Source organism: Parasteatoda tepidariorum, chromosome 10 (genome assembly GCF_982258835.1).
Source record: "Parasteatoda tepidariorum strain Cologne lab strain chromosome 10, Ptep-v5.0, whole genome shotgun sequence".
Taxonomy (NCBI): domain Eukaryota; kingdom Metazoa; phylum Arthropoda; class Arachnida; order Araneae; family Theridiidae; genus Parasteatoda; species Parasteatoda tepidariorum.
The window spans coordinates 78,858,619-78,873,366 of record NC_141764.1 but is presented as its reverse complement, the minus strand read 5'-3'; the positions used below and the strand labels follow the sequence as shown (position 1 = coordinate 78,873,366).

General features: G+C 28.5%; 1 protein-coding gene across 1 annotated transcript in view; it reads right to left on the bottom strand.

Moving 5' to 3' along the window:
- LOC107443619 (uncharacterized) overlaps positions 1–14,720 on the bottom strand; it is a 32,559-nt gene extending 17,839 nt beyond the window's left edge. Inside the window, exons 1-7 of the mRNA XM_087153115.1 lie at positions 14,402–14,720; positions 11,383–11,632; positions 8,888–9,115; positions 6,840–7,051; positions 5,485–5,656; positions 3,122–3,250; positions 852–949 (exon numbers count right to left, since the gene is read on the bottom strand). Coding sequence (XP_087009241.1) covers positions 852–949; positions 3,122–3,250; positions 5,485–5,656; positions 6,840–7,051; positions 8,888–9,115; positions 11,383–11,632; positions 14,402–14,524 — 1,212 coding nt within the window. The 5' untranslated portion in view covers positions 14,525–14,720. The remainder of the gene's footprint in view (positions 1–851; positions 950–3,121; positions 3,251–5,484; positions 5,657–6,839; positions 7,052–8,887; positions 9,116–11,382; positions 11,633–14,401) is intronic.
- Positions 14,721–14,748: the final 28 nt, after the last annotated feature.

Here is a 14,748-nt window from a genome sequence, read left to right as displayed (position 1 = left end):
ATCAATAAGAAAACACTTCAGATATTTTGAAGAAAAGTTAAATTATTTAAAAGTTTAATGCTTGAAAAAGTTTTTAAGTCCATATTTGTGATTTGTTTTTTTCTTCAATAATATCATAATTTTTAGCATTTTATTACATACATATTTACAAAATAAATAATTGAAAAATGATCATTAAGATAGAGTTTTTAGTAAATGTTGAAAAAGAAATTATACTCTGAAACTAAAAATAAGATCAATAGTGTTATGTTTAATGCAGAGTTTTACAACACAAGTCAGAATCGTCTGTACTGTGCTAAATGTCAACGGGCATTATGCCATTTAAATTCTAAATTCTGATGATGATATTTATCCCTCTGATCTGAATCAGATCAGATACACGAGTTTGTTCACCTTAAATACTTCCAAAATATACATCGGTCTTTTCAGAAGGTCTTGGTGTACCAAGTATATGCAGTTAATCAGATGTTGCAAAGTGACTTTTGCTTTACTACACTTGATGCAAACTAGAAATGTCTTAGCACCATGGAAAAATCTAAAGGTTTTTAAAATGTCCAAACTACAGATAAGTAGTTTATTCCTAATTCTTCAACAGTACTATAAACCCATTCTGATGTGAAAAAAATTTAAGATTACTGGGAATATCTTTGAAATCATGATGTTTGTGTTTACTCAAATAATGCAAAAAATTTGAAAGATAATGCTAATTGGCAGTACAATTACTGATCAATGAAGAATTTAAAGCAGAACATTCATCAACAAAAAAAAAAAAAAAAAACATATTTTAGACATAAATACATTTCTTTAACACTTTTTTACAATAAGCACAGTCATAACTACTCAATTCTCACCATGTTTATTTCACCGGAAAGCAGATGATTTAACTTTAAAATCCATAAAGAACCTCCATGTGTTTCTCCACCAGTTCCAAATAAAAGTATCCTTACACCTAATTTAAAATTAATATGAAAACAATATTAATTAAAAAAAGAACAACATTAATTACTAAATTGTATTAATTTGGTATAAAAGGAGTTAATACTAAATTACATTAATTAAAAGGAAATAACAATATGAATGTCTAAGAAAGGTTTGACTATTACCATATATTCCGGCATATAACGCGCACTTTTAATTAAAAAAATAACATTGGAATTTACGGGTGCGCGATGTACGCCGAATATAAAAAATTATAGATCAAAAAAATTTAAATATAGAAGAATACTTTTATTTTAAAGAAATAACATACCTTTACCTATATACTTTATTGATTTTCGTTATTACATAAATAGTTCATTATATTCGTCTTCTGTTCTTATTCACAATCTGCTTCGTCTTCATCATCTGTGTTACCCTCATCCATAAATCAACAGTCATCTTCTGATCCGTCCAGATTATTTGAAATGCTGCATTTTTTTAAATGATTTTCTAACCATCTCAGGCTTAATTTCATCCCAAGCTTTTAATATCCATTCACACACTGTTTCCAAACTTGCATGGCGCATATGTCCTCCTTTCGTAAAGGTTTTCTCGCTCTCCAACATCCAAGTGTTCCACTGTTTTTTTAAATTGGCTTTAAATGGTTTGCTTAAGCAGACGTCCAATGGTTGAACTAATGGTGTCAATCAGTCCAGAATAACGGCCATATCGGTGTTACATTCTTTCATAAAATTTTTTGTATTATCTATAAGGTGGGACCTAAACATGTCCCACACTAAAAGGCTTTATAGTTTTCTTACGCAACCAGGACAGATTTGCCAGACATTTTTACCCACAATTTAACACCATTTTCGTCCATCCAGCCTTTTTCGTGGACATGAATAAAAATACCTTTTGGAAAATTACATTTGGGCAGAGTATATCTTAAAATTTAAAAAAAGTATTAGAAATTACAGGTGCGCGTTATACGTCGGGTCGCGTTATGCGCCGGAATATACGGTAATTAGAATATACAATTACATTAATTATATACATTAATTAAAATACACAATTATTTTTGATATTATTCTATGTGTTGTAACAATATTTAAACTGTTACTAAAGGAAATACTCCAGAACTAAATGATGACATTTGCTAATCATGTGTTTAATAGCTTCTTCAATTTTCCTATAATTTGTTTTAAAAAAATGCAAGAGCATTTTGTTTAAACAGTAATTATTGCAAAAAGAAATGTTTTTAATAAAATTTATTTTAATGAAATAGCGGTATATTGAATGAAAAATGCTTTAAATGTTATATTTATCACATAATCAACAAATAAATTCTAAAAAATCATACGCATAATTAAAATTGTCAACATTAGTAAAATACATGAAGTATTTTTAAACAAAATTAATAAATACTGAAAAAGTTATAAAACCAATCAAATTGAAAAAAGCAGGTTTAAAAAAAAACAGTTTAATTTTGTACTAAATTAATAAGTGAAAATGACAAATGTTAAATTGAATGAAAACTGGAAAAATTATGGAACACCTTTTTTTTTATAGAAAATACTGCTATAAGATTGCAAAAATTAAGTAAAACGTAATTTTTCTTTCGTATATTTATGAGTTTCAATATAAACTTTTCCAAAAATATTATTGAAAGTGTATCTTTTTTAAATATGTAAAACAATAAACAAATTGAAATAACTGTCTTGAAAATGTTGCAGATGTGTTTCATCCTTGTAACTTCAGCAAGCTTAATCCCGATCTTTTAAGTTAAAAGAAAAATAAAATTTGTAAGAAGAAAAAAACTTCAAGATTTGTTACGACAAACAATTTTCATATTTAAAGACAACAAATTTTATTTAAATTAGTTTAAAATTTAGGTTTACGTTGCAAAACTTAACGAATAAAAATCATTTTAATTACATTAATATAGTTAATAAAAATGCAACTGTAAATAATAGAGGAAGTATATTTTTTTTAAATATTTAAAATATTATAATGCATATGAATTTTGTTAGAGTCTGTATTAAATGATCAAACCTCAAAAAAAAAGACACTTCAACTACAACTTAAAATTTTAATAGTGAATTTTAAATATTGCATGTCAACAAGGTTAAAGTTATCATGAATAAAAAGTATAGATAAACATTTTTTAAACAAAAAAAAAAAAACAAAAATAAGTGGGTCATACCATCAGGATGTGTTAAAACTTGAGGAGAATAATAACTTTCCCTTTCATCTGGAACTTCAATCCATTTCAAAACACGCCCAGTTTTTCCACTGACAACTAACAATCTACCAACAAGCCTAGTTTCACTTCCTAACAAATTAATTTTTGCTAATTAAATCAAACTAGTGATAAGACAGCACTTATAACTATAAATATAATAAATTAAAATATATGGCTGCAATACTATCATAATTTAAAATTTTTTATCAAAAGAAGTAATATTACATACTTAGTATTAACTATTAAATAATAAAATATCAAGTTGAGAACATTCCCTCAATGAATGTTGTTAAAATAAATGTTAACTATTTTAATTTTCAAGTAAATTTCTGAAAAGTTTTAAACAACAAAAATATTATGAATCTTTGAGCCTGATATTAAAATATTATACAGTTATTAGTGTTAAAATTAAATTTAGCAGAGACAAAATTAAAAAAATTTTTTTTGCTCATTAAACTTTTAAATATTAATCATAAACTCAATTCAAAGTAAGATCTAGTTGAATTCCCATACACCAACAGTTTTCTTCTAGACTCAATACTTGGTAAGAGATCTTTTGATTTGAAAAAGCAACAATAAACCGCACAGACATCAAAATACATCGTTACAATCAAACAAAAGGATCAAGCACAAAATCAAAATACATAGTTACAAAAGCTATCAAAATTTTACATTTGAAAAAGAAAAATTCTTCCACCTGTTATTTATATGCAAAATAATTAATTTACCTGGTTTGTTTGCAACGTAGCTAAATTTAAATCAACAATAATTCATTAGATTTTTTTGGACAATAGATTTATCAGGACAGACTTCTTGAGATTTTTAATTATTATTGCTTTTATTTCACGAAACAAATACGCAGTCTTTCCTGCCAACAGCATCTATATAAGTAACTTAACAGTTCAAAAAATTAAATTTTAACAATAAAAGAATATTGTAAGCAAAATTTGTTATAGTCCATTGTGACATTTGCAGAAAAAAAAAAGAATTGAAATAGTATTTATAAGCCATAAAAGTTGTTCATAAAATTATTCTTTTGGAATGAGAGATTAAAGAGAAGAAGGGAAAAAAAAGTGAATAAAGCACAAATGAAGGTACAAAAATGGACATAGCTCAGGTATTTATCAAATTTCATGTCAATGTTAATTGGACAGACAATGTTCAAAATTATGTCTAATTAACTGGCCTTCTATTGTACTGCATAATTGGAATTTATATAAGAGGTTTCAGTTTTCTTCTGTTAAAGTCATTCAACACTGTTCTTTCACTACTGAATTTGATTTCTGATAATCATTTCATAATTTGGAAAATTCTAATAATTCACTTAATGATATTTCTAGTATCTAACCATTTTTCAATATTAGAATAAAAATAAAATTCAATTTTATCTTTTGAATGTTGGGGTTCCGGCCAAACCCTTTCACACCTGTTTTTTATCTCCCTCCTTTTATTATTTTGTCCTTAATGGTTAAACCACTTTGCACATGTTTGTGTCTTTACTTCTCTATTGCCATTTGGTGCTTAGATTCTGAGGAAGGTTCTTGTTTATAGAACTACTGAAACTATCTGTCCATTTCCATTGCTTAATTTGGGCTTTATTCATGTTCTTTTTTTTTTCAGGTTAAACATTTTTAATTTTAAGAAATAGAAATTTCTTTTTTCAGTATCTGTATTGATGTTTCTTTTTTCCAGTATTGAAATAAATATATGCTCCAACTTAACTAAAAGCACTAGTTAGACTCCAGTCTAATTATTCATGTTCTTTTTTTTTCAGGTTAAACATTTTTAATTTTAAGAAATAGAAATTTCTTTTTTCAGTATCTGTATTGATGTTTCTTTTTTCCAGTATTGAAATAAATATATGCTCCAACTTAACTAAAAGCACTAGTTAGACTCCAGTCTAACTAGTGCTTTTATTTAATTATTTCCTGCTTATTAATTATTCAGTTTGATAAAAGAGAAGCACATAATTTTACAATTTTAATAGCATGCTGATTTTGATAGTATAAAGAGACTTATACCACATATGAATTGAATACAAAAAATTATGAGATGATAAAATTAATGCTTAGACTACACTTTCTTGGTACCTGATATTTTTTATTTTTACTTCTTTTTTAATAACACAGGTGAACATATTTAAAAAAAGATATTATATATTCCCTAATTTCATCACTTACAGTACCAACTCCACATATCATCAGGTATTATATGAGTTTGGTAAATCAGGACAAACAATACACACAGAAATTAATAAACAGTGTTATAATGTTTTCACACAATATACAGCAAATAAAAATTGAAAAAACAAGAAGAAAATATACCAGGATCTTTCAAAGGATCTCCCCCATGTATAACAACAAGATCAGGTATTCCATCATAATTTATATCATCAATGTATTGGGGTGTATACACATTAGAAGCATCTATTTTTGCATTTTGATCATCAAATTCCCATAGAAGTGAGCCATCTTTTCCATCAACAGCAACAAAGCCCTGAAATTATACCATGAAATAAATACAAAACTTACTAAAAAATAGAAGGGAATGCAATGCAACTATATAAAATTATTTTTTTGTATAGAGACAGAAAGAACAGCTGGCATCAATGTCTTGTTGGAAGAAATACTGAATTGTAAAAATATTAATAAATGAAGACTATAGGCAAAGAATGGTTTGATGTCAATTTTTTCACAAAAATGAGAAATTAATCACCATTTGTTGCATTTCGAGGATTGGTAAGTTTTGACAAATCAATAACGTAAGGCTGGGATAGCCTGGTTGATAGCACTGGACCCACGTCCAAGAGGTCGTGGGTTCGATCCCTGACGGCCGAAGACTCCCCGTGTAGTAAATGACAATGTGATGCACGTTAAATCTTTTGCGTCACAAAGTCCCCCATGTTCCCATTACAAATCATGCCTCTGGGGGTACTGATCCAAGAGTTTCATTGTCTTCTGTTACTTACAAGGCTACAGAGTTGAAAATTAGTAGTCGTAAACCCAAAATTGGGTCGGATGTTCAACAACGGTTATAAAATCAATAATACCTGAAATTGGTTTTCACACGGAGTTTTGAGAACACTTTGAAGATGGGCTATAGTGCGGAAAAAAACAATTTTAGTCCTCGGGTAGACAAGGCCAGCCAAGAAAGAAAAGTATAGTAAAGAAAACAACAGGAGCTCAGCTGAGGAAGTATTGATTGAAGAGGAATTTCAAGGAAAAAACGTTTCTTGTCCAACTAAATTTTTAAATTTCATTTTTCCACAACATCGAAAATTATAAGTTTTGTTCAGAAATTATTGGGAGGTGTAAATAAATGCCAGTGACATTCTGATATATTTTTATGATTTGAAATTCTGATATATTTTTATGATTTGAATTGTACGTGATCAATTGTAAGCTTTTTGTTTGCAATTGTAAACTTTTAAATTTTTTTTTGCCAATTACCTTTTATGGACATAAACCATTCCCCCCCCCTCTAGGTCTTCAAATACTATGAAGAAGAGTTGGATTGGATATGCTAAAATACTTCGTTATCTTCTTCGACCTAGTTGGAACTGAGAAACAAATTATTTAAAAAATTTAAAACTAACGATATGAACACTTAAATTGAGTTATAACACATTCCATCATAACAATTTATATTTAAATAAAAAACCATAATGAGATGTACTCACAGCCATGCGACCTCCTCCTAAACAATCTTTAACATCATCTCCATTAAGATCAATGTTACAGTTGACTGCAAACAATTCATGAGCTGAATAATGTCTCCAAATTTCATTCCCTGTTTTGCCATCCAATGCAAGTAGACCACCACCGCACTCATCTTTTGCCTTAGGAAAGTAAACATGGCAGACCACTTTGGGATAATAAAATGCATCTGCACCTAAATTAAAACATTAATTAATGTCAATTATTAATCAATTAAGACCAGGACAAGAATTTTGACGGGTACTTCTGTCATGGCAGGACCATTGAATCACTTTTAAAAAGAATTCAACTGAGAAAAACCAATGAAGAGAAAGATAGTTTTAAAAAAAATTTTGCATTTGAAAATATTTATAAATTTATAACAAATAAAAATTAAAAAAAAGTTTATATGAAATAGAAGATTTGAAAACTATTAAAAAAAATTGTATAAAGATGTTCAGATTTTTGTTGAGGGATTGAGGGAAGAACAATAGAGTAGAAATCAAAAGGAAAGAAAAATTAATCTCAATGCTGTTTTTTTTTTCACCTTCAAACTGGACAAATATGTTTTTTGCTATTCATGCCAAGGTTAAATGTTAGTAATAATGTATGCATGGAGATTGTTTAATGGAATGCCTTTAATTATCATTTATAAACTACACATTTTTCTCTTGTTTTGATAAAGAGTGAAAATTACTTTTTGAAATATGCACATAAAATAGTATAAGATGGTAACTTAAAAATTGTTGAGGATGAAATTCAATTATTACATGATATTACACATTTTGATGAATTTTTAAAGTGTTAAGTGAGTGCCCTTTTCCTTGAGGAAATAACCTTCCCTTTTTTATTCCTAGGTAGAACACTGCTTCATATGCACTGCAAATTTTCTTTTATCACTAAAAAATATGAATAAAAAAACTAAAATAAAATATCAGGGGTCTGTTTAGAAGAAATTTGGGTCCATTAACAGACCTGTCACAAAATATCTTTTCATAGAAACAGACCCTTAACAAAATAATCTATCTTTTAATTGGACCCATCACAAATTTGTTTTATCTTCATTATTGTTTTGTTAATCGAATAAACCCTTCCCGGGGGAGGGGGGGAAGAAGGTTTGAAATGAACTAAGTTTTCCAATTTTCTCTAAGTTTAAAATTCAAATGTAGCATAGTAAGAAAATATTTCTATATTTACAAACATCGTGTGCACATTCTTATTGATATTAAATGATAATTTTTTTTGTAAATAAATAATTGATCAATTTATATTTATTCATAAAATTAATTAATAGAATATTATGTAAATAAAAAATTCAAATGTAGCATTCTAAGATAATATTTCTATATTTACAAACATCGTGTGCACATTCTTATTGATATTAAATGAAAAAAGTTTTTTGTAAATAAATAATTGATCAATTTATATTTATACATAAAATTAATTAATAGAATATTATGTAAATAAAAATTAATTTCAGGCAATTTTTTAAATAAAATATTATAAATTTAAGAATTGTTTAAGTTTACTTAATGTGTAACACATTAAAAGTGATACATTACTAAGTTGTGTTATTTAAAATATGTCAATTGAAATTATTAAAAATGTGAGTGATTTTGTTTCCATTATTCATTCGAAATGAATATTCTGTGTTGAGCAGTATAGGCTAGATACCAAATATTAGTATGTTGCATCTCTAATTTAGTAGCAGCAATTGTTGAGCAGAATCTTGTATCTAGTTACAATTTAAAAACTTCTTGAAAAGGTTTTTAGCAATTTTGGCAATAACAGGACCCTATTTGTACAAATTCACAAAAGCTGGAACCTGGTTGAAAAAATGTGACTTAACATTTATTTTATATTCACAAATTATGAGTAGTTTTTTCACAATTTCACAAAATGTCTGGACAGACCCCTGAATATATATATATATATATATGTGTGTGTGTGTGTTCCTCTAATATGAATCCACGGGATTAACTAGTTTAATGAAGAAAAGTAAGTAAAAGATTAATTCCAAGCCAATCTTTACCTGTTCCAAATCCAAGGATGATATCCTCAATACCATCTCCGTTTATATCATTCAATCTTACAGCTGTTTCCGTAGTCAGCATTGGAAAAGTTTTTACCCAAACATCTTCTGAACTTATCTTCGAACAAGGTAAAATATTTGAAGCTTTTAAACCGTGACTGTGGTGACCAGATGGTGCAATATTTTTCATAAAAATGTTAATGATAAATACCACAAGAAATATAAGACCTATAAAAATTAAAAATACATAAATGATATGCTATAAAACAACCAGCTAAACAAAAGTTTTCAACAAGCAAACTATTATTTAGAGCAAAAATCAAAGTATTATGATAAAAAAAATATTTTTTTCTCCTTTTAACTCTTGTCTCTATAAATAGGATATTCATAGCTTAAATCAGTGACAATAAAATTTTGTTTCAACAAATAAACCAATAATTTAAAACTTTAAAATAAAAATAAATATATAAATACAAACAAGGTAAAACGATGACTGAACTTTTGATGCTTTTAATAAGTCTTGAGCATTAATAGAATCTCAACTCAATTGTCCGGGTTTCAATAGAAACCCGGACAATTGCTCAGTGTTTAGAAGCAAACTGTTGACTATTGAGGCCGGTCTTGAGGCCATTTTGAAAGAAACTAATAATGGAGCGGTATGGATTTTGTCTGATAGTAAGAGTTCCTTGCAGCACTTCAAGGACTGGTTCAATGTTGGTGACCGCACTAGCATCGCTATTTTGAAATTACTTAGACAGACTGCTGTGGTTCACGAAGTGCACCTTCAATGGATTCCCTTGCATGTGGGGATTTACGGAAATGAGGTCGCTGACATCTTGGCAAAGCAGGGCTCAGTTGAGCCATTGTATTCAGTTGCCTCATTGACTTTCGACGAGCTTCATTCCTTCAGGAAAAACAATGACTTAAAGTCTTGGAGTGTCCCTTCATCCCATGATTGGTATTGGCGGAGATGTCCTGGGGCTCCATTGGCCTTCCCTGAGATAGAGCCGACCAGACGGCACTGTCGAGATTTGCCAGCTGAGACCTGAGTAGTGACTTCTTTTGCAATGGCAACAGGATTTTTCCGGTTTGTGCAAAGTGCGGAGTCGAAAGTGCATCTCAGGAGTACATTCTGGCTTGCTTGTCTTCCCATTTCGAAGGAGACTTTCATGACGAACCCCTTGCTTGCCCCAGAGTTTTTGAGAGTGTATGGACTCCTGGATAATGTCTAGCTGCTGCTAGACAGTGAGGGGATTAGTCACACACAGAATCTCAACAAAGGAAAAAATTTGAAACCAGCTTATGTTAAATATTCACATAGATTAACTACTCCTACCTATGTTAAATATTCACACAGATTAACAATTCTGAAAATGTTCTAGGTCATGAGCGCCTAACAGAAAGAGAAAAAGAGGGAGACAGAGACTAACATGGCAAAGAGGCATTAAGCAAGTTCTTAGTAGAGCAGGAGGATTAACTGGATGGAAAGAAGCACGTTGCTTGGCTAAAGACAGGAGTGTGGGGAGAAAAAGACTCAACTCCTTATGTGCCAGGTTGGCACAAAGAGGATAAGTAAGTAAGTAGATTAACTATTAAAAACAAATGGCAAATGTTATTTAAAGCAATGCAAATTGATACGAATATGTAAATGACAGATATTAGATACAATTCTTATATCTAGTACCAATATTTAGGTTTTCTATTATAACATACTATAGTACCGTATCAAAAGAAATTATTATAGACAAATTAGGGATCCAGAATAGGGCACAATATTTAAGTATGTATGAATATATTTCAAAGTGCGTAAAATAACGTAAAAATGGAGAAATTGTAGCTTATATACTGCATAATGAAATTGTATGAAGAGCATTTTCTTTTTTTCTTTTGTCAGTATATGGAAATAGTATCATATAATTTAGATCTTGAAAATTACTAATGCTATGAATTTAGTAAGATATTATTTAGGATTATTAAAAGGGGTAGATATTGGGTAAATTTAGTCATGGGCCCAAAGGATCAGCAACTAAAAAATAATACTAGTTGATGCACACATTCACTGGTATGTTTACAAAGACCAAAACAATATTACATAGCAGCAGAGAAAAAATTCTCCCTGCAAGACTGACCTTCGGGTTTGGATTGGGGAATTTTGATAGTTTTGCTTTTATTTATTAAACGAGTAATACTGAAATATTTTCTGCGAAGTTGAAAAATACTATTTGTGAGATAAAATCAGAATTTTAACTATATTTTGTTTATAATGAGTGATATTAAAAAATTTTCTACAAAGATGACAAATTTCCCACAAACAGCATCCTTGTATATTATGCATTTCAGTTGTAGAATAATGACTTTTTGCTTTTATATTGGACTTTACTAATACTTTGGGTGTCAGATGTAATTTTTTAGATGTTGCTCGTATCATAATTTGTAAACCCCTTGTATTTTATTAAAATATAATAACATAAAAATATAAGAAATTAAATGCTTACTAATAACAGATGACAAGACAACACAAAAGTAAAGGATAGGTGCCCATAGTACTCTCAAAGATGGAACTTTTCGAACTTTTGTATGCAGTGTGTCTTTATTACGCATCCTAGGTGCCATTAGAGGCTTGTTGACCCCATTCTCTTCCAGAGGAATAGATTTGCCTCCTTGAGTGAATACTTCATCATCACTTAGATCATCTTCATCATCCAAAATTTTCATATCTAAATGTTCCTTGTATGAAGACATCATCTATTTCAAATAAAATAAATACTTATATGTCTCAATTCATCAGAAAAGTAATGTTTATTTAATTTTTTATAATTAGTTAACAATACTGTACAGCAGTGTTTCCCAAACTTATGACTTTTGAGTACCCTTTCCAAATTTTTCGTAATGCTGTGTACCACTAATAAAAAAATGAATGTAATTTTTATTATAAAAAAGTTGCCCAATCGTTAAAAATCACAACTGGCTGTTGACACCACTAATTATTAACTTTATCTCTGCAAAAAATAGCCAATAGAAAAATGTGTAATGGTAAATTTTCATGGCTAGCTTTGTTTTTAAATAAAATATTTGAAATGTTCGCTTGTTGCAAGATATTTCGCATAAGAACGCGTACCCCTGCTCAACTGTTCCCGTACCCCTGGGGGTACGCATACCACACTTTGGGAAACACTGCTGTACAGCAAGAAAAATGCCCTCTAGATGAATAGAAGCATTTTGTGTATATTTTTTGGCTAAAAATAACTTAATTTTAGTTTAATATGCACAATTTTTCTAAAAATCAATATTTTAGAGTCGACTTTACGTATTTTAACAGTAGACAAAGATAACTTATAACCAATTAAAAGCATTTTGTGTATAATTTTTGGCTAAAAACAACTTAATTTTAGTTTACCATGCACAATTTTTCTAAAAATCAATATTTTAGACTCGACTTTACGTATTTTAACTGTACACAAAGATAACTTATAACCAATTAAAAGCATTTTGTGTATATTTTTTGGCTAAAAATAACTTAATTTTAGTTTAATATGCACAATTTTTCTAAAAATCAATATTTTAGAGTCGACTTTACGTATTTTAACAGTACACAAAGATAACTTAGAACCAATTAAAAGCCGAGAATTTTTAGAAAACTTTAGTTAAATTGGGAAGGGGGGTTATAATTGAATCTACTAACTTTGAAAAATTTGAAGAGGACAACGACAATAGAAATATTTTTCTTTTTGTTGAGCATTATCCATAATCAGCGAAACATAACAAAGATACGAGATACAAAAAAATCAAAACATAAAAAATATATGATGACAGTTGAAATCGAAGTGCTTAAATATAAAGATTAAAGAAGAAACACACAAAAAAATACAATTTAAAAGGATTACTAGTATTTTCTAATTAGGAAATCCTTTTATCCACAGTGCAACTGTTACAACAAGGGAGGAGGTACATTTTTGTTTCGAAGCATAGCATGCAGTATCTTTTATAGTTTGCTTTTACATAAGTCATGAATTAAGGGGTAGGTTTAAAAAATATATATATAATACTCATTAGCTTAAATACTGATGGACTTAGATTCGGAGATATACAATAACATTTTTTGTCCTCTTTTTAGAGCCTTTTAATGATATTTAGGCAGTTCTTAAAATCAACAAAATTAAAATGCTTAAGACACTTCATCAGCCTGCTACATAGTTATTAAAGACTTCTTGTTTCAGCAGTTAGTGAATGCGCAAAAGCCTTGTGCAATTCAAAAAACTTCAATAGAAAATCTGTAATTACATTTAGTAGGTAAATCTTCATAATGTTTAAATTCAATACAAATTTTTAACCACGGTTCATAACAATTATTGCACTATCTTGCAATCAGTGAGAATCAACAATATTCAAATTTTTAGAATTATCATCATTTTGCAAATTAATTATTCAAATTCAATGCATTTTCAATTTCATAGGAGTGATAATAAAAATCATTGTATTTCCTTGAAAAACCATTAACGATAAATATAAAAAAAATTTATTGCTAATAGTGACACAAAAGCTCAGAAGATGTTTTATAATTTCTACTTTTTAACATTTTTTAGAGAGTGCATTGTTTTGCTTATTTCCAGCAGGTATCAGACAAAAAAAATTTTTTTTTTCCCAACATAGTAAAAGAATTATATGCAAAGGGCACTAAGGTTAGAGTGTATTAGGGTGGTTCTCGAATTTAGTACTTCAATCTTCTTGAGTACCATCTATTTTCCTATTATTTTAAACACAATTACTTATTATTAGAAAATCTCAATTTTAAGTTGTTGTTTTTTTAAACGTTTTCCGTAAGAATATAAAATATTGCCAAAATAAATAGTTACCCTAAAGTAAACTTTCAGCATCGCCAAAAGTTAGTTCAATGATTAATAAAATTTTTATAATAATTGGATCAATTTGATATATACATCATAAAAGTAATAAAAATAACTGTTTTATCAAACATTATACAATTAATGCAAAAAATTGTGACAAAATAGGCACATAAATTATATATCATAGAACAAAAAAACACTCACTTCTTTTTAACTGAATTTCATTTTATGTAACATTTTTATGTGTAAAAAAAACCCTTTTTTTTCAGTTCATTATTTTTAAATGAATGGTAAAAAATTGAAAAAAAAAAATTTACTTAACAATTTATATGAGACTAAAAGCAAGATAAAAACACTGGCTTCTCCTTGTTTTAACAGAATTTGATTTTATATCAACTTATGGTGAGAATAATTTTTTTAAAAACTTGAAAATGTACGTTTAGGGATTTTCTAATAAGAGAAAAAAAAAAAAACAATTACTTTTTAATGAAATATGGTTTCAACATTTAGCATTTTCTTTATAAATAACTGAGTTGAAAACAAATTTGTCACCGTAAAAATGATCATTTATGGGATAAAAAATTTTTTTTATCACCGTTGATGATGCATTTAAAATTAAAGAAAGCGCAAAATATAATTACACACATTACTGTTGAATAAAAAGACTCACGAAACAATCTGGTCCTGAAACATATGCTGTTTTAAGTTGTAAAGAGACTCGAATACGTGAAAATATTGTAAGGTAGATCAGTAACGAAAGACATGTTAAATGATTTATGTACTTGTACGGCATTCATTGTCAATTGCATTATGTAAAATTCGATAAACATTTATTACATTAATTTCAAATAAAGAAAAAGGTGTTTGACATGAGAATAAAATATTTGATCAGCCAATTTGTAAACAGAATCAGTTTTCTTCCAGGTAAAGAATCACCGTAGGGATGCCCTTTCACGTCATGTTTCATTGGTGAGATGAACTTTGACGTCACACATAAGACATTTCGCTCGACCAACT